Here is a 20,223-nt window from a genome sequence, read left to right on the forward strand (position 1 = left end):
ATGATTTGAAATAAACTTTCACATCATCTGAACATTGCTGATTGTTATGTTATTTACCAAACCAAAGTCAATATCAAAATTAGATTGAAGATATGGTCAAGTCTAAAATATGTGAGTTATGACTAAATATTTGCAGATATTGAAATCAAGGAACGCATTATATCCTGGTTCATAAAATTGGCAACATACATATCAAATGCTGTGACAAAAAATGCTTGCATGGTTGCGTGCATTTTTGTGAACTTTGGAATGATTTAAAACTTTGGAATGATATAATTTCAGAGGTTGATCGTTAGATGTTGGTAATTTAAAACAGGATATCTATACTCACACACTCAAACCCGATACATATACATGTAATAGCATGCATATATTTATCAACGGGAAACATTCAATAATCGTATTGGAAATACAGATACAGAAATGTTTATCAAGATGGCTGTGCACATCGTCATTGTGTTTTGGTCACTGTCTTTTTTACACCCGCGTGTCTCTGCTACGGTATGTCCAGGGTATGTATGTTATTTTAATTAGTTATATTTTCTGTTTTGCTATGTTGCAAAGAGGAAGACATACTTGAATCAGAGCTAGATACTTGATTATACATCATTCATTTCTTTCATATTTGGGTAAAGAAAATTTTGTTGTAGAGAAAATGGACCTACATGTTGTTATGGTTATGTTGGATATGTTTGGAACGAAACAATTCACAACTGCACAAGTCAGTAATTTTGCAATTTTGCAGATATGTAAAGCGAACAAAGATGCGTGCATTTAAAATCTAAGGAACATAAAATTTTATTATGATACTTATATATGTAATGATATGTTATCGTTATCGTTGAAATACATGAGATAAATTGCAGGAAACAGGGAAAATCTCACTATGCGCAATGTATAGAAGTATTTTGAATTATGTCCGAATATTTCTTGCTGATGAAGTACCATTCCTGTTGAATTCCCATAACTTATTTCCACATTTTAGATCTAAATTCAAACATTGATTTTACAATATACATATTTACAATGCACACTCAATTTATCCAATACAGGTTGTATGCCTGGGTTTTTTGGAAAACAATGCGCATCCTCTTGTCGATATCCGTATTATGGCTTTCAATGTGGCTTACACTGTAACTGTAGTGAAGAGGAGTGTCATCATCAACATGGCTGCAGAAGAAGTTATGGGGGTAGGATTCATATCATCAGGCAATATCTGTGTATCTCATTATTTAGAAATAAAGTACTATTTGATTTGTCTTTAGTTTTAGATGCATGTGTTATTGAATGATAAGTACAGATATCTGAAAGTTTGTATTTTTACTTGGCTCTGATAGACTGTGATCCTGGACTCCATGGTCCATATTGTGAATCAACATGTCCATTTCCAGGATTTGGAAAGGAGTGTCAAATGACATGTGAATGTAAACAGCCGGAATGTAACCCAACTACGGGATGTATATTAGGTAAATTGAAACAATTCGGGCTTGTCATAAGACCCTATGGAAACAGTAGTTTGTGTAAACATTTCAAAATTTTAGTACCCCTTCAAACATGTAGTGGGGCTATAGAAATTACGGGATGTATATTAGATAAATGGAAACATTAACACCTTAGAATAGGAACCTATGGACACAGTAGTTTGAGTAAACATTTCAAAGTTTCAGTACTTCTTCAAGCATGTACAATGGTATAGGAATTTGACATTCAAAACTCCATAGATAAATATATAAAGATCCCTTTCTGATAGGCGTCCGATATGGAGGTACCGATGTTAGACATAAACACATATCACATTTCGATTAAAGAAAGGCGGTTAATTTTATTTGTCCTTGAAGGAAATGTGATTTCAAACCAAACATGAGAGTCAATTTGAATGGATATCTAGAGTGAATATTTTCTCATTTCTACGTTGCAAGAGAATGTTAATACAAAAGGAAAATATGGGCAGTTGTGTTTGTTATTAAACTGCAATGGGACTTGACAATTTCAAAATTACATATGTGAAAGAATTATTTATGTATTTGTTTGATTTTAAACACAGCATAATGACAAAATGTAAATAATTTCATTAGATAAACACACCCTTATGTTTTCAAACAAAATGCATGTAAAACATTTAAATGCAGTTGACTGAAAATAAATATTGATCTATTGACACATATATACCCAAAAAGAAAACATCAATTAAAAATTCAGAGTTTAAAAATATAAATGAAATATCTCCTAACAACATTACCATTTCTATAGCTTACTATGTTTTGATTTATAATTAAATGTGAAACATGAAACGTCAGTTATGGATATAACTGTTTTAATGAAATGCTCATAAAAAAGTTGTGTTAATTCTTATACTAATAATTAATAAATAACCAAATAAATTAATTCACATGTTTGGATTGTAAGCATGGAGAAATTCACAATTTGTGTCATCAATTGGAAAAATGTCATTGTGTATAAATGGGGTATAAATGTTGACAATACATTACATGACATGAGAACGGGGGTGAAGTATTATTGGTACATCCTTCCGCTTCTAAAACATGTCCAAATAATGTGGATTAACAAAAATAAATGCAACTCCATGGATTAAATATCAAGCAATGTAATATGATATGCCGAATATAATATTGAATTTACTAGAATATGTACCTGCCTGGTTAAATTATCTTACCCTTTATCATGAAATAATGAAGAATGGCGGATTTTCTTATAATAAAACAGTAGCAAATGACACAAAATAGGTAATATTCCATAAAATATAATAGGTTTTGTTAATTGAATGTATGGGATGTGTTGCGATGTTCAAATGATATAGTTGTATAATATAGTTTAACAGTTTTAGAAACATATTTTCTACCCTATTATACACTTAATACCAATCTTATTCATTTTCCAACAGATTCGTCATCACCTGTAAGTCCGTTAACGATAACCGACACGTATCCATTGAATAAAGCTGATGAACATTTGAGTAAGGCATCCTAGGAAATTGTCTTGATTCAATATTTGTTTTTCTAAAAATAAGCCCTCAAACTTCATGTACCCTTGATTACGAAATTTTGATTAATGGTGGTTTAATTTGCCTTTACCTAAGCTGGGAAGTGAGTGTATAAATTCTACTAAATATCATGCGGATTCAAAGGGTTTATGCAATGTTTGTGACTGGGCCAATAATACATATATATACGTTTAGGGGAATTAAATAGTTATTTACAAAAACAGAATTATCCAATCAAACTTATAAACGACGGAATCAAGAAAGCCAGAGAACTCAATAGAGAAAATCTTATCAATAAATCCAAAATCAATCCCACAACAAATTCACACATTTTACCGTTTGTTACAACATACAACCCAAGGAACTCTAATGTTACACCTATCGTTCGGCAACTCAACGACCTACTAAAAACAGATGAAAAAATGGGGAAAATTATGAAGAAATATACTTTTATCAACAGCAAGAGACAACCGAAAAATCTTAGGAGACTGTTATGTAAATCTAATTTTCAGGAAAAGTCCAACAAAAAAATTTTCACCGTTACCAAATGTGACGATCGGCGATGCGGAACGTGCCCATACTTAAGGGAAGGAAGTTCGTTCGAATTTAACAACAAGGAATTTACGGTAAATTCAGATATGACGTGCTCCACCAAAAATTTAATTTATGTTATAACATGTGCTGGCTGTGGAAAACATTATATCGGTGAAACTGGAACTACTCTGCGAACTCGTATACGAGTTCATAAACAACACATTTCAGCACCCGAATACAGAAAAATTAAAGTTAGTGAACATATAGATGTGTGTGGCCACGGACAATTCAATGTATTTCCGTTTTATAAACTGTATACAGAAAATACTATTTCCCGACGAGAAAAAGAAAGACACTTTATTAAGACTTTAAAACCGGCTCTCAATAGCTTACTGTAAAATATGTTTACTGTTATTATCTATGACGTCATAATATGCTTAACGTAAAATCCTTTTCCCTTCATTCGTTTATGACGTCGTTATGTACGTGAAATGTTAGGACGCCTTTATGACGTCAAACCATTTCAAAACTATTTTAAAATGTAACGCCTGAGGATTATAAAATGAAAGCGCTTGCGTTAAATTTTTAACTTTGTGTACTGTTTATTCTATTTCTTTTAATATATATATATATATATATATATATATATAGTTTCCTCCTTTTAGATGAACTAGATGTAGAGAGTAACTCTTGCAGGGGAAATGTGAATGTCCCCGCTATAAAGGGAAACACAACAACTTTGAAATATGCCATTCTTGGACTTGGAGTGGTCTGTTGTGTATTTCTGATCTTCTACATAGGACTGCACATTGTTTTCCACAGATATAGACCGACATTTAGGAATAAACACGAACAAAGTGGTGTCTGAAATGGAAGGGAAACATTCATAAGGAAGTTGCGGAAACTGTTTCAATGACATATATTCACGATATATGATGCATTTGAAAACATGAAAATCATTTAATTGAACGCTACATGGACTTTACACATGCTTTCTAAATGGAAAAAAATAAACTATTTTGCATATCAGTATTCATCTGTTACGTTCGCCTCTCACTACATAACTAATAGCAAGATATATAATCTGACACAGTCAGCAATTCAGAAAAAGTTTGATATTAAACTAAAATAAAAAACAACGCAATTCTATTAAAATCATCTTAAAAGACAAACACAACATTCATAAAGCACTCTTTAGGTTACATATGTTTGAATTTAAATTGTTGTTATGTCGAATCATATTCGGGAAATATTTTATTTAGAATGACTTTAAACAAGAACTTTAACATTGAAAATGGAAACATGCGTCCATTGAATCGAAAAACAGGAAAGCGAAATGAAATTCATTAAAGGTGTGGATTGACGCCATATTCTATACTCAGCTGTATACAAATACTGTATAACATCACTGATAAACAATCCTTCAAAACCATTATTTGAGTATACACATAATGATATACAAATGGATATTTACATGACCTAAACCATTTAGAGGATTGGGTATATCAGTGAAGAAAAAGGTTAACGAGGTTTTCTTGTGTGTGCTTAAAGCTGCAGATGAAATAACAAGATTCATTTCTTTTACGAAATAATTACAATTATTATAACAATGGTTAATGTTGCGTCTAAGATTTAATGCCATACTGTAGACGACATTATTGCTGTTGATGTTTGACGTCACGGTATTTGTATCAGTTGGATTGAGAGGTGGGTGCAAGGTGAATATAAGAACAGTGATCAATGTAAAACTTATACGATACCAATGTTGATGCACCAGATGCGCATTTCGTCAAATAATGTCTCTTCAGTGATGCTCAAGCCGAAATTTTGGAAATCCGAAATGACAAAAAAACTTGTAAGAGCTATAAAGGAAAACTAAAGTGCCAAAAACTGGAGCCAAATTCGTCCAAGGATCAGAGCTATGCATGAGGGAGATATAATCCTTAATCTTGAAATGAATTTCTAAATTTTATCCCAGCAATTAAATATACATCCGTATTTTCAAGCTAGTAACGAAGTACTTGTGACATGACCGGCAATGTTTTTCTTTGAAGTTGACAGTACAATAACTAAAATACATAACACTGTTCAGTGGGCGTTCCCTATGCAAATGACCCAAACTATACAACAATTAAAATAAAGATCACTTGAATCAGGGAACATCCAATTTATTTTTAGAAATAAACAAAAAAGAAATGACTAGATTTTTATTTCATAGCAATATAAAAACTGAAAAAACGCAGAAAACAGCTTCTTTATGCCGTTGAGAGACAACCTGAGCATAATTCACTTCATAGAGAAAGTAAAATTACACATATTGAACACTGCTGGAAAGGAACTTAAATCCTTGAAAGGCTCACGCTTTGCGGACTCATTCTTGGTTTCTTTGCAAATGGGTTCGCTGAAACCTGACAGGTCATCACCGTGGAAGTGCTTGTAAGACCGCTCATCATTTTCAGGGTCCAACGACCTCTTCACGGAACTCCGTGGCGGATCTAGAACTTGCGACACCTTTTTCAACATAGCCTAGCTGCAATCGTTATACTTCCGCACTGCCTATGATCGATGTCCGGTTCTTTTCATGATTTCTTGCTCTGGAACTCCCGCAATATACATTTGAGTTGCACATGTGCGTTTTCCGCTATGATTCGTGAAATTCCCACATAGTTCACCTTTTTCTGCTATCACTTTCATGAAACTTTTTAGTTTGTTTATGCCGACGTTTTGATGAGAATAACGGATTTTTGCATCCCCCGTTGGTGGCAGTGGGCGCCGATAGAACGATCCCTCTCCAATAGGTTTCAGATAAACATCAAAGAAATCAATTATGCATCTCTCCCCTAAAATAAAAAAGGCATTAATCAGCGAGCCAAATATAGCCAATATAAGCCATGAAAAAGAGAGAGAGAGAGAGAGAGAGAGAGAGAGAGAGAGAGAGAGAGCAGTTTATAATTTGTAAACGTAATGAATGCAATCAATATGCGATCAAACACTTTTTTCAAATTGTAGAATGACAAACGCCAATACGAGAGAGAGAGAGAGAGAGAGAGAGAGAGAGAGAGAGAGAGAGAGAGAGAGAGAGAATTTCAACTTACCAGGATCAGAGTAGTGTTTGATGTTTTTATTCTGAACATTTAACTGGCCTAATCCCCCTTTATAAGTTTTGGAAGATCGCCCCACAAACTTTATGTAATTTCCACACTCGTCCGCGCCAATGAAAAATTGTTCAGCTGTCAAACTATGATGCTCTGAGGCCAAATAATTTGCTAGCATAAAAAAACATCGTCAACTGCAATTGCTCTCCGTTTTCTTGTCCAAAGACCCCTTTTTCCCACAGTTTCTCTTCCTGCTCCGGAAGTATCGGGTCTGCACGTTTTATGTCACAGCCAAGTCCTTTATCAATGAGATTTCTCATTTGTGCATCAGCAATCTTTCGAAATCCAGCGAATTCTGTGTTTTTCTCATCCAAAAAATTCTTGTCATATATCCTTTTGTCTTCTAGGTGCCTTAACAGCCCGCACAATATCAAATAAATCGATTTTGGCGGATACTCCGTCCTGTCTTTTTTTTTAGCATTTCCACCACGAACCGCTCCAGCCAGTAACCCATTTCTTTGGAATCCATAACGTGAAGTTTGGGAATATTTTCCGCCCTGTACTCTCGCCATTTCTCGAATACATTGACAACCCATTTCGTATTGCTTTTAGTGTTTGCATTCTCTTGATCGGACACGAGTTTGTTTAACTCTTCCTCTGTTACCGGTTTCCTAAAGCGCGTAGAATTTTCTTCAGGTTGTATCTCAGGTTTGACGACAAACTCGGGGTCAGTGTCAATGCCTACACCAAAATCGCCATAACCATTAGGAGTTGCGTCTTCATTCAGATTGAGAGATAAATCACACATTCCCTCAAATGCCAAATTTTCATTCTCTAAAGTTTCGCAAATTTGAGAAAGAGTAAGATCGTCTATGCCATTGTCCCAGTTTGCACCAAGAAAATCAATATCCATTAGCTCCGATTCCATCGTCTGACCATCCATTCTTTCACCATCCAAATGATACTAACTGACACAATTCGCGCTCGCGCAAAATACAATGTAAATTGATTGGTCACTTTGTCAACTTAACCTTTAACTTTGATTTATATTCCGATTAGTTATCATTGCAACATCTGATTCGCTGTGAAAATCATACAGATACAGAATCTTCAAAATCTAAAAATAGCTGAACTGTCATGTCACAAGTCATTTAGAATACTCGTTCCCTATTGTATGAGAGATACAGGACGGGGCCCGGCTCGAGCTATCGCTCTCGCCTCAAGCCCCGCCCTGTATCTCTCATACACCAGGGAACTCGTGCTCTAAATATTACTTATTACTTAATCTCCTAACTCCTATAAGCAATACAAAATAGATAGTTGGGCAAACACGGATCCCTGGACACACCAGAGGTGGGGTCAGGTCCCTAGAAGGAGTAAGCATCCCCTGTTGACCGGTCACATTCTCCGTGAGCCCCATATCCTGATCAGGTAAACGGAGTTATCCGCAGTCAAAATCAGTGTGCCAAGAACGGCTCAACAATCGGTATGAAACACGTCAGACAGCATTTGACTCAATGCGAGGTTGTATTGACAAACTAGACCGTTATAACGACCATAGAATTTGCGAAATGCTGACTTCAATCGAGACTGTTGAAACCCCTGGGTTGGAATAAGAGGCGGGTGTATTTTTCCCGTATCCAAACATTTATTTAACTTCTAATTTTGGGAATGTTATATCCCATCGTTTATTTCTCATTTATTAGGCACAGAGATAAGTATTTATGAATCAATCGAATTGATGTATATATCATATTATTTCAAAATATAAACATACTTTTAGACCTATATCGTCAATTGTTTAGTCTCAATTACTGCTTTTTATGTTTATTTTGTTTTTCTACGTCATAATTAAAAACGTTTATATTATACTATTTCAACATTATGCAACCTCGACAAAGGTCAGATTCCATTGATGAAATGGGTGACATCGAAGAATAAACGCAAATTTACCGGGAGGCCAAGTTGCCGGGCGTGAACAAAATGTGTCAAACGGACAAGAACACAGAACCTTCTCAAGAACCGGATCCTGGAACAAACAGTGAGTCAATCACGATATCATAACTGGAGGAAGTTGTATCGTCAGTAGCAGGAAAATGCTACCAGAAAGTCAACAAAAGGATACAGACAATTATTTCTCAACGCCATGATACATCATCGTCTAAAGGTAGGAAAGTCTCATATAGTACAGCAAATACCCATGTATCAAATTTATCTGATTAAGATCTAATCGTTTATTTTGACACCCCCCTTCATATTCATCATATCAGAGCATAACCATTGTGCATGATGATCTACGTGTGCATGTTACTCAATCAGTTAAACAAAAATCATGAAAGGAGAGTTTATGGAACTAGATACACTTTAAACAAGCAAACATATGTTGAAACGCAGGGGAAATAGTTCTATTGATGAATGGTAAACTTACATTAAAACCTGTAAATATGATTAAAATTACAAAATTGACACTTGCCTAAACGCGTTTTTTTTTTATCTATATGAGTATATATTTGTCAGAACATATTGATCAAACTCACAGCCTTATCAAATATATCTCAAATGTGAAACTCGGTGCCAACAGAGACTACAGTATTTCTTGGGACAAATGAGACCCAGAGCTATGATTTTTTTATATAACCCTTAATATTCAGTTAGTATATAGGAATTCTCAGGTCAGTTCAATTTTTTATAACTACAACAACAAAGGTTCTTGCCAACTACACAATTGTCCATATCAACACCAATGTTTAAAGTGTGTAAACAAACATCCTTCTATGATCATTGTCCATATAAAGAAGCTGTACAGATGATTTCATCCTCAAGGACTTTTCCAGCTCCCTCATCGTTTTTTTTCGTAGCCAAATTTCCAAGTTAGATTTATTATTAAAAATCTGAAGAAAACATATCGAACTGGAAAATTTCAAAACACTGCTAGATGTAAAACGTATACGGTACCAATTTTGATGCACCAGATGCGCATTTCGACAAATAATGTCTCTTCAGTGATGCTCAACCGAAATGTTTGAAATCCGAAATAACTGTGAAGTTTTAAAGCTAAATATAGCCAAAAACAGCGTGCCAAAAAAGTGGAGTCAAATTCGTCCAAGGATAAGAGCTATGCATGATATGTTGCAAACAAAAAAAGTTATAAAGAAAATTACAATCTTTAGTAGATTCTCTTAATTTTAGTGCAAAAGCTTTTCCATCTGCTACGGCCTTCAACAGAAGATTTTGTAATGTTTGTGTGGAATAAGATATTCAAGTCATTTCATTAGTGAAACAATGAAAATGAAATCCGGCCTTCGTGTGTCGTTAGGTTTTCTTTGATGCTAATTTGTTGTCCAACGTCATCTCTACTCTGATAGTGCAGGCAATCAACAATTAGGATACAGCGATTACCTGCATGGTCAGTTGATATAATTTGGATGGCCGGAAAACTGGAAGAATCCAGACATTATGTCAGATACAACATTGTTTTTAGAGTCAGTGTCAATTGTCCTTGCAATTTTCTTATTTAAGACTCAATTTCTCGACAAAAAGATATTACAATCTGAAACTAAATCTTTGATTTCCAATTTAAACAAAAACCATGAAGATCACCCCAGATTATGGAATTTGTTAGGTTCATTGGTTTCACATTCCATGATAAACAATATTTACGTTGAAGCTTGTCATATAGATGGTTGGAACATTGCTATAACTGATTCTATTTCTCGCTCTCGCCCAAAAATCCGATCAGCACACAGTTTGTATTCCATAATTTTTTAATGATCTTGTAGCTGAAATCAAACGCCTGACGCTCAATTCGGTATCATTAAATATCAGACAAACACACTCAACAAGTCTAAAAAGTTTTGAGGAATTCAGTATCTTATATGAACTGTGTTCAATTTGGCCTCTATCTGTTTCACACATTCGTATGTTTATCTCTGATTTATCACTGCAAGGTTTGATTCATGCTACGAATTCATCCTAGACATCAGGAATCGGTTTCAAATGCAAAATATAGGGATTCTGTGACAAGTTCTTCTTTTTTTTGAATTTGGAAACGGTTAGAAAGAATTAAAACGTCTAACCACTCAGAAGATTGTAGACTTCCTATCACAAAGCACATTCTTGAGAAGCTTATAAACTCAAGCTATTTAGTATATTCGTCATGCTTTAAGGCCATTCTTTTTTCAATGGCTTATTCAGTGGCATATCATGCTGTACTGAGAGTTGGTAAATTTACTTTAACTAGTTCAAAGCAAACAAATCAAATTATTTCTGTTAAACATAGAAATTGAAGGGAAAAAACAAGTATCCTGGGAAACATTTCATAGAGCTTACAGGGTAAACAGGGGATGCTTACTCCTCCTAGGCACCTGATCCCACCTCTGGTGTGTCCAGGGGTCCGTGTTTTCTCAACTATCTATTTTGTATTGCTTATAGGAGTTATGAGATTGATCAATGTTCATTATCTTCACCTTGCATAGAGCTTACAGTTCCTTTCTCAAATACTGAACAACTTGGGAAAAGGGCATCAGTATTGTTAAAACAAAGAATTGTGTTGTAGCAAGGAAAGCTGCATGTTCATTGACGATTGAAATTAAACCTTATCCATGGAAAACAGCAAATGCAAATTTTAGTAAGCCATCATGCTTAATTTTCTGAATTCCAGATAATTAAATATCCGCAAATATTTTGTTCCCTTAATTAAGCAAACTTGATTTATGCTTGCATAACTTCCTTTAGCTGAAGTCACAAATGAGTACACAAATTATCTTAGGAATTATGCGGATATAATGTGATTATTCAATATTTTACACCGGGCAAAACATAAAAGTAAATAGTTCCCTCGCTTTAGATGAACTAACTGCAGAGAACAACTCTTGTATTGGAAAAGGGGTGTCACTACTATAAAGGGAAACTCAGAAACTTTGAAATATGTTATTAATTGATTCGGAGTTGTCTGTTACGTATTTCTGATGTTCCACATACGATGCGATCATTGGAGTTGGAGTGGTCTGTTGTGTGCACATGTATTTCTGATCGTCTACATAGGACTGGAAATTATTGTCAACAGAGATGTACCGAAAGTAAAGAACATACAATAATACAAAATACAAATAGATGTCTAATTTGGAAGGGAAACACTCTTTGGGAAGTTATGGACGGAAATTCAAATACGGAAACCATTTCAATGACAAATATTCACGATAAATGATGCATTTCTATTATGTCTCGAAAAAAAACCGGAAATCATTAAATTGAGCACTACATGGTTTTTACATATGTTCTCTGAATTAATAGCGTGCGCAGCGAGCCATCGCGCGCATGAAATAATCCGAGCTAAATCTAAACCTTTAACAAGAAAAAAACTTTGACGCCAATCCCATAAGTCCCTTGTCAAAATGGCGGAGATATCGGAAATTCACGCTTTCAAATATGGTTGTGAACTTACGTGGAATATCATCCTGATCTGATCTTATGGTCTCCTAGCTCGAAAATTCAGTGCATCATTAGGAGTAATGTTTAACGAAATACATTGTTGATGAAAGGCAGGGTAAACCGATGTGTGACGTCATGACTACATTTTGACGTACGTCATGATAAGTCTGGTCGTGGCGGATCTAAATGCTTGCTATTTCTTTTTCTAAAAGTCGTGCCACCGGGACAACATATGTAAACATTAAGCATGCGCAATATATCATCGAATACAAATTGTGCATAATCCATTGCAAATCACAAATCTGATTTAAATAATAAAATCAAAAGGAATTGATTATTCTAACAAGAAGAAAAAAGAGCTAAATTTACGCAAGACGAACTGTAAAAGAAAAAACAACCTATGCACAACCAGAACTGTTCTTGCAAATAATGGGATTCACATGTTTTTAAAGTTATTCTGTCAAACTATGAAGCTACATGGACTGTAAGCGTACATGTACCTCCCTCCGTTTTTCAATATAACAAAATAAATTTTGGTTAAACTTCATTTTTATTCAATATCAAGGCTTTTATGACACATATTAACATAACTAATGCGTCTGTAAACCCCATTACTTTAAGTTATTTAAAGAGATTACCAATAAATAAATGGAATTTGCAAAAATGTACATTTTTTTTAAATTGTTTGTTTTTCCTAATCTGAAGCTATATTTTCTTGGCACGTTCGGAAACAGAAACCATGATGACCCCCCCCCCCCTCATCATAACCAACCGAGTCACTTGGTATTAACGACTGAAAAATAATTTAATAATTGTAGTTTTGTGAATAAATTGTAAATAATGTATCTTTACAAAAAAAAAATGGTTATATGTGGATGCTGAAATATTACACCATTGTGTTAAAATCAGAATTATATACAAAATTATCAATATTGTTCTAATTTTCTTTTCTAAAACATGTCATTGCTACAAGGGGATCTTTAAATAAAAATTCTGGATCTGTAAATGTATGTGCAATAATGATGAATTTATCGATTTATTCAAATTATCACTATATTGAAAATGCGTTTTATATTCAAAGGCATTGCTGTTCACACAATTCTACAAATTTGAAAAATTTGCAATACGATTTGGACATTTCCATCACACAATTAGTGACTTGAAAAGATTGAGAGTAGAAATAAGGAAAGCAGAAGCAATGGAGAACATTTCTCGCGTCAAATATTCAGCAGGTCACATTGAAGTCAACAGAAATGAAATATATATAGTAAAAAATAGTTCAATCACATTCATGTATATTATGTTTCAATGCTTTAATAAAAAAAAATCCGGGAGAAAACTAAATGGGATATTTCAGCTGCCTAATTTCATTCATGTACTGAGTATTTGGCAAATAGACATTGTTCAGACAGAACCTGATCAAAGCATGAACATTACAAAATGTGTGTACATGTCGCTGAAACGGTAACACCGTCTATTTATTAATTACATTTGAATTAATAAATGAAAGGTGAAGATAACGAACAGTGATCAATATCATAACTCCTATAAGTAAATATAAAACTATTTCGCACATCAGTATTTTAAAATTTGTTAATTATATGTATCATTGCGTAACTATTTGTAAGATATACCGGGTACAATCTGGCCCAGTCAGGAAGTCAGACAATTTGATTTTAAATATAAACAACGCAATTCAATTAAAAGCATCTTATAAGACAGCACAAAATTCATTATATTCCAGGTTATACCTGTTAAGATTCAATTTGCTTTATTGTTCAATCATGTTCAGAAAATATTGTCTTTAGAATGACTCTAAACAAAACCTCTAACGACGTGTGTCCACAGAGTCGGCAAACAGAAAAGTGGAATACGATATCATTCCCCCAGAAATGAGTTTCTGTGAAATTAAGATTAATGTATACTTCTGTTGTATATTATTAGATGTATCCTGTTTGTATATGAAAGGGTGAAGATAACAAACAGTGATCAATGTAAAAGTTGTACGGTACCAATTCATAACTCTTATAAGCAATGCAAAATAGAGAGTTTTGCAAACACGGACCTTGGATATACCAAAGGTGGAATCAGGTGCCGATGAGCAGTAAGCATCTGTTGACTGGTCACATGATCCGCCGTGCGCCCTATATATTTATAAGGTAAACGGAGTTATCCACAGTCAAAATCAGCGTGCCAACAACGTTCTAACAAAAGGCATGCTATACCTGCACTATTGAATTGAAAATTCACACATCCACTGTGTCAATGGATTACAGATAAAGGTTCATTGTTTGCTTTAATGACATATTTTTGAAAGATTGATAACCCTTAACATTACGAATTAATGCGTTAAAGTAAATCCTAGTTGTGATGCTTGTCGTCAAAATCATATTTAATTTTCAACTTTATCAGGGTTATGATAGCATTGTTTCGCTAGTGGAATTAAACTAAAGTTCATGAGATACTTACTCCTTCTAGACACCTGATCCAATTTCTGGTATATCCAGGGGTCAGCGTTTGCCCAACTTTCTATTTTGTATTGTTTATAGGAGTTATGATATTGATCGTTTTTCCTTATCTTCATCTTTCCTTAAGGAAGGGATAGTCTGAAACCTAAATCTTAATCATCTGTGTGTTTGCCTTTTTGGATGACTGACTAAGTTTTATCTGGGTTTTCCTTTGAAAGGGGTGCACTACAGAAACTATTTGGCAAAAGTGGGGCGCAATACGTGACAATAGATTTCTACATTTAGAAGAATTACCGTGTACGCAATTTTAGTCACAATATGTAATTCTTAACACCAGCGTACAACCTCACGAATTTTTTATTTATCACATCCTGATGAGGCATCTGATATTCATCATTTTCAGTTCTTCTATTTCCCACACATTTCTTTATTTCATCATGTGATTTTCCAAAGTCGAGATTACTAATCATACAAATTGTTCTGAAAAAATGCAGATTTGTAATGAAGTTGATTCAGTTTTGCTGATTTAGCTTTTTGTATTTTTCGTTTGTTTTGTTTTTGATGCGAATGAGTTATCGTAAGATTGAGTCGGATGTGAGTTATTTTTAGTTGCTAGTATAAAAGAGACTGGTTTGGCTGGCTGTAAGTTAGATAGGGCACGGCAACGACATCAGCCAGGTGCCACGTTGACAGGTCCTAGAAGTTCAGGGGGTAGTTATTTTCCTGTCAGAGTTTATGTAGGGCATTGGAACAAAAATAACTACTGAAATAGGAGTTTGTTCGGAGGGCACATTTTTTTCCTAGCCGGTAAGCGTGTTTTGTTTGTATTCTGATAGTTCGTGATTATTAATCATTAGTCTAGCACGGTCTTGTTATTTGTGAGTTCTCTGTTTCTTGTTTAGTTGCAGGTTGGTAGTTTTTATGAAATTAATTTCAGTGCGTACATGGGTGTTGAACAAAACCAGTTTCAACACGAAGGCATTCAGAGAGTTGCGGGATTTGGAAATACGGAGGTCCATGCGGATATTGTGCTACAACATGGAAGGGCGTGGTGTAGCTCCGTAGAGGAGAACCCGATACTTGGGAGGCATCGGAACCCTGGTGTATTGTCAGGAGTTGACGATAGCTCGTGCAAGGCTTTCATGGCGGTGGATTGTTTTCCGTTCTGGGCGTGCTTTTTGCAAGTTGGCAGGAAACCGAAACAGTGTCTTCAGAGTGCATATTAGTTACATTATCAAGTTAGAATAACTCGAAATTTAGAAACAAAACCAAAGAATATTATATTATTGAAAAGGAGAATTGATTATTTATAACTTTTTTCTAAATTATACTACTTTTGAATATTGTTTTAACTTGAAAAGTTAATGCCTGTACATTTGCTTTACATCTGATACGTACTATCGAACTTTCAAATGAACTGTTTACAACGTATCGGATATATATATTGTCAATTGCTTATTCATGTAAATTGGTGTTGAGAATGAAAAGAGTGAGTGTGCATATTTTCTTTTTATATTTATTTAATTAATAAATTTCTTATTGTCATTCTACAACTTATCGTTAGTCTTTGCTCAATCTGACAAAATCCAAAAAGAACTCATTACAAGCATCAATCAAACATCATTATGTAAAGAAATTAAAGGACAATTTCATTGAAGATTTTGTAATTTCAATTTTAAAACGCTTAAACATATATTGATAAACCTTATGTACATATTTTGTTTACATATGTATATATCTTAGCAGCCAAGGTTAATATTTCCAATCATCTGTGATTACTCATCTACCATTTAAATCGATACTTTTTACATATAGATATACGTAGATTCCACATGCAAGTACTTGTAAGTTCCAACGCAAAGATCTCTAAAAATACCATTCGTTGTTTTCAAGAGACATTCCTTCTTTAGGTGACACTTTTTATCTACTCCTTCTTTTGACATAGATGACCGACAGTTCAAATCACTCATCAAATGGGAGCGTGCTGGACATACTGCGCTATTATCTGTCCATCCATAGTTTGCCATTCTGATATCAAAAACTGCTCCAACGGGGCATTATTGTGGGGGTTCTAAGTTTCACAAATTGTTACAATTTCCTGACCTGCATCACAAAATAAACGCCATGATTATTTCAAGTATAAGGTAGATGCGAAAAATTAATACCGTGATATATATAGAAAAGGCATGCATTGAATGCATGTTGAGATTAGAAATTTCCTAATACATTCCCTTTTCGAATGATATACAACTATCTTTCAACATACATTCGAGGTAATAAATAAGGATAACGTTATAAAGTTTAGAATGATGGTTCTTATTACTTCCCTTACCTGAAAGAGGATCTGATATTGATATGATTACCAATATAACTGACCAATAATTCTCTATTTTCATTTTCTGACGCACCTTATGCTTAATAATTATGTTAGGATAAAATGTAGCGCATTTATGTAGTTGTAAATGTCACGTGTTACAAATTCGAGTACAAATATTTGGGGGAGTGTCTAAAATGACGTTCACGGTATCTAAGTAACTACACATTATTCTTAATAAGGTTTATTAAAATTTCATCTTTCAACGTTTCCATAATTTTCAATAATGTTTTTGCATACGCAGCAGGCTTTTTATTTTTTCTCCAGTTTTTTTTTTGATTAAAATATATTCATTGTTTCAGTGTGTTTTCATTTCCTTGGTGTTTAAATTTCTAAATTTGATATTAGACTATTAACATTGGAAAGGGGAAAAATACTGTACAACTGTAATACTTTTTCCAAAATCCTAATCGGCTATAATCTTAAAATGACTGACACTTTCAAATCTTTCATCTAAAAACAAAACATAGTAAGCATATGATATAATACTTGTAATTTTTGTTTTATATGGTGTTTCCAATAAGGATTACAGTTTTCGAATGTGTTAGGTATTCCATTAATCATTTAAAAGCACCATAAATGACCATATTACTGAGAACTCTACACATTTGGTTTTTAAGAGTAACACCAAATAGCGTTAGCATGTTCATTCAATCTAAATACATCTGCTTTATCGAATACATCTCGCCTATCAACACATTTACACGTGGAACGTTTATCATTAGTACATCACTAATAAATTTCAATGGCAACTTGTACGTTATACTAGTACAAAGGATATGGAGAAGGGATGTTTATGACCAAAGCAATACACACACGGCAAACTGTAGTGTAGTGTCTTTACTTGATTTGTTAAGAAATACAAGGATAATAGATCTTTGAAGACCTAGTGTTGCAAATGAATAAAACAGTCTACTTAAATATTATTGAAAGACAGTTTTAGAATGCCAGCCATTCCACGATATAATTACATAATATTGTCCAGCATTATTTACTTTAACCCCTTCTCTACCGTACCGGTCAATTTGACCGGTGGCGCGTAAAAACAGAGCAACGCAAAAGGAGTGCCTCTAAATCTTTGAAACTACGGTCATAAGATATATGATCTATGTATCATATTTTTGGAAATTTTCTCTATTTTTTGACTATGTAAAAATCAATAAAGTAAGTAAAGCCATTAGATTAAAAAAACATTTAAAGTGAAGGATGGCTTCGTCTAAATATGACGCAACGGTTTTTCGCTAGGTCATTTTCCCCCTCGATATGATATTTTTTATTTTCATTATGAATTCAATATTTTTTATATTTTTGAAAAGCATATATTCCCTGTTTTCAGAAGATATAAAAATTATTTTTAATGCCTGGCAAAGTTATAAGACAATAGCAATTTTTTGCACATGTACGTTTTCTTACGATTTTATTTCTCAATGTTTAAACATATCGGCGTTTTACCTATATTTATATATGGCAATAGGGAAAAGTAAATACAGCCTGTAAAAGTAGAAGAAATTTCCTTTTTGATGGGCCCTTATTCGTGTTCTAATTCTCGGTAGTTTTTATATTACGATAAAATGAAATTGGGACATGCTGCGCGGTTTTCTTTAAAATTAGCGACAAAACGTCGTCGCTATAAAAGATCGACGCGCGTCGCACGAAAACTATAAAATTTGAATTGTCCTCTTTTAGTAAATTCAGTACATTTTGATACACTAAAACAATATACAGATAAGTATGAAATAATCAGCCAGGTATTCTCTGCTTTTTTAAAAAAAGCATAAAACCAATATTGGTATATAACAGTTACACAACCTATATGTAACTTCATAAAACACCCATTGAGAATGTTACATCGGCAGAGTAAATTTAAAAAAAAAAGATAGATAGATAAAATACTTCAAATTCAGATATAAACGTTATATTTGTTCGGAATAGTAATAATTTTCCCCTGCCAAACAAATAAAACTAAAAAGAAGTTCGCATATAGTCTCTAGGCCTATACTTTTATTTTTCCGTGATTGGGATCGCGGGCCCCGCGGGGTTTTCTGAAAGTGTGCACGGAGAACACACGTGTTTCGGTTTCAACGAAAACAACACAGCTTCACTGTCACAGCGAAGGCTTGTATTTTACATCTTTAAAACGACCTGATGTCAGAAGATGCCATGGATCTCCTGTTGCAGGATGTCCCAAACGATCATGCATTCAGTATAAACATGTACATGTAAGTTGATGTAGCCACATAGGCCGACTAGAAAAAAAAATGCAGTTTTGTTATGTTATGAAAAATTTACGATTAATCAACGCGATTTGATGCCATAATTTGTCGTTTCATGAAAGAAAATATTTATATTTTATGATATCTAAACCAAGTGAATAACATCTAATTGTTTATTAAGAGCTGACATCATTTAATCTGTCCTGGTCCGGCATTAATCCGTCTGATTAACACCCCCCTTTTTCCAGAATTATCTCCTTACCTGACGCTCGAGTGTAAGAAGGGGGTGGATAGGGGGATGAGGTGGTTTTAATCAGACTGGGCATTCATGGCCGCAGGTTAGAGGGCTATTTTCCAGGATTTTTCCATATTAAAAATTATCTTTCTATGAAAAGAAAACACAATCTTCTAGGAAAACACATATTACGTCATTGTAATGAAAAAAAATATTATCATAATTTGAATTATTTTCTTCATATTGTAACAGAAATATAAACGAAATGTGTGTTTGGGCCGAAATGGAGGGGGGGGGGGTACATGTACGTAACATCAATCAAAGTCTGATTATGACAGGCTAATGAAAAATCATATATAGATTTCTCTTTTATCCAAATGCATGTATTTTATATACACTGAGTAGCTTATGACCATAAATTACATGTATTTCATACATGCTGGTACTGGTATGCTATGAGCTATCATCTTGCCTAGATTTTCTCTAATTTCGACTAAATCCACACCCCCATCAGATTACCATGCAAGGGGATTTAGACACTGTGTACCATGAAGAACCAATTCAATTCTACTTTTGTATCTGGGGTCACATACTTTCCCTCAGAGTTGCAGTATTTTCGCTGGACCCTGTAGGTTTTAACCTGAATTTCTTCAGTACCCCCCCCCCCCCCCCCAATGTATATGCTAGGCATAAAGCTGACACCTACATCATGCATATCTTTTTTTTTTCATTACGTACTCTGCTACACTCGCAATGTAAAATAAAATATTCCATTCATTTCTAACATATGTACGTACGCAATCCCTTACCAAATGTCACTTCAAATACAGGACATCTCGATCTTTAAATAAATTTGAGCTGTACTTAAGTGCG

At 34.0% G+C, this 20,223-nt stretch overlaps 1 protein-coding gene and 2 pseudogenes across 1 annotated transcript; 2 read left to right on the forward strand and 1 right to left on the reverse strand.

Moving 5' to 3' along the window:
* The first annotated feature begins 367 nt into the window (after positions 1 to 367).
* On the forward strand, positions 368 to 4,623 carry LOC125677239 (tyrosine-protein kinase receptor Tie-1-like). The gene is made up of 6 exons (XM_056159785.1): positions 368 to 512; positions 651 to 721; positions 1,053 to 1,190; positions 1,338 to 1,466; positions 2,903 to 2,974; positions 4,201 to 4,623. The coding sequence occupies exons 1-6, from the start codon at positions 424 to 426 to the stop codon at positions 4,401 to 4,403; spliced, it is 702 nt and encodes a 233-aa protein (XP_056015760.1). The 5' UTR covers positions 368 to 423; the 3' UTR covers positions 4,404 to 4,623.
* Positions 4,624 to 5,726: 1,103 nt separating this feature from the next.
* On the reverse strand, positions 5,727 to 7,573 carry LOC125672694 (uncharacterized; annotated as a pseudogene).
* Positions 7,574 to 7,588: 15 nt separating this feature from the next.
* LOC130052853 (uncharacterized) lies at positions 7,589 to 9,440 on the forward strand (annotated as a pseudogene).
* The last annotated feature ends 10,783 nt before the right edge of the window (positions 9,441 to 20,223 follow it).

The sequence above is a fragment of the Ostrea edulis genome, chromosome 3, assembly GCF_947568905.1.
Source record: "Ostrea edulis chromosome 3, xbOstEdul1.1, whole genome shotgun sequence".
NCBI classification, from domain to species: Eukaryota; Metazoa; Mollusca; class Bivalvia; order Ostreida; family Ostreidae; genus Ostrea; species Ostrea edulis.

What these genes read in the sequence shown, in the direction of transcription:
- LOC125677239 (XM_056159785.1), top strand. Translation starts at nt 424, where the DNA reads ATGTTTATCAAGATGGCTGTGCACATCGTCATTGTGTTTTGGTCACTG. An exon ending in CTGCAGAAGAAGTTATGGGG is followed by an intron (nt 1,191 to 1,337) that starts GTAGGATTCATA and finishes TGGCTCTGATAG; the next exon opens with ACTGTGATCCTGGACTCCAT. An exon ending in TAAAGCTGATGAACATTTGA is followed by an intron (nt 2,975 to 4,200) that starts GTAAGGCATCCT and finishes TCCTCCTTTTAG; the next exon opens with ATGAACTAGATGTAGAGAGT.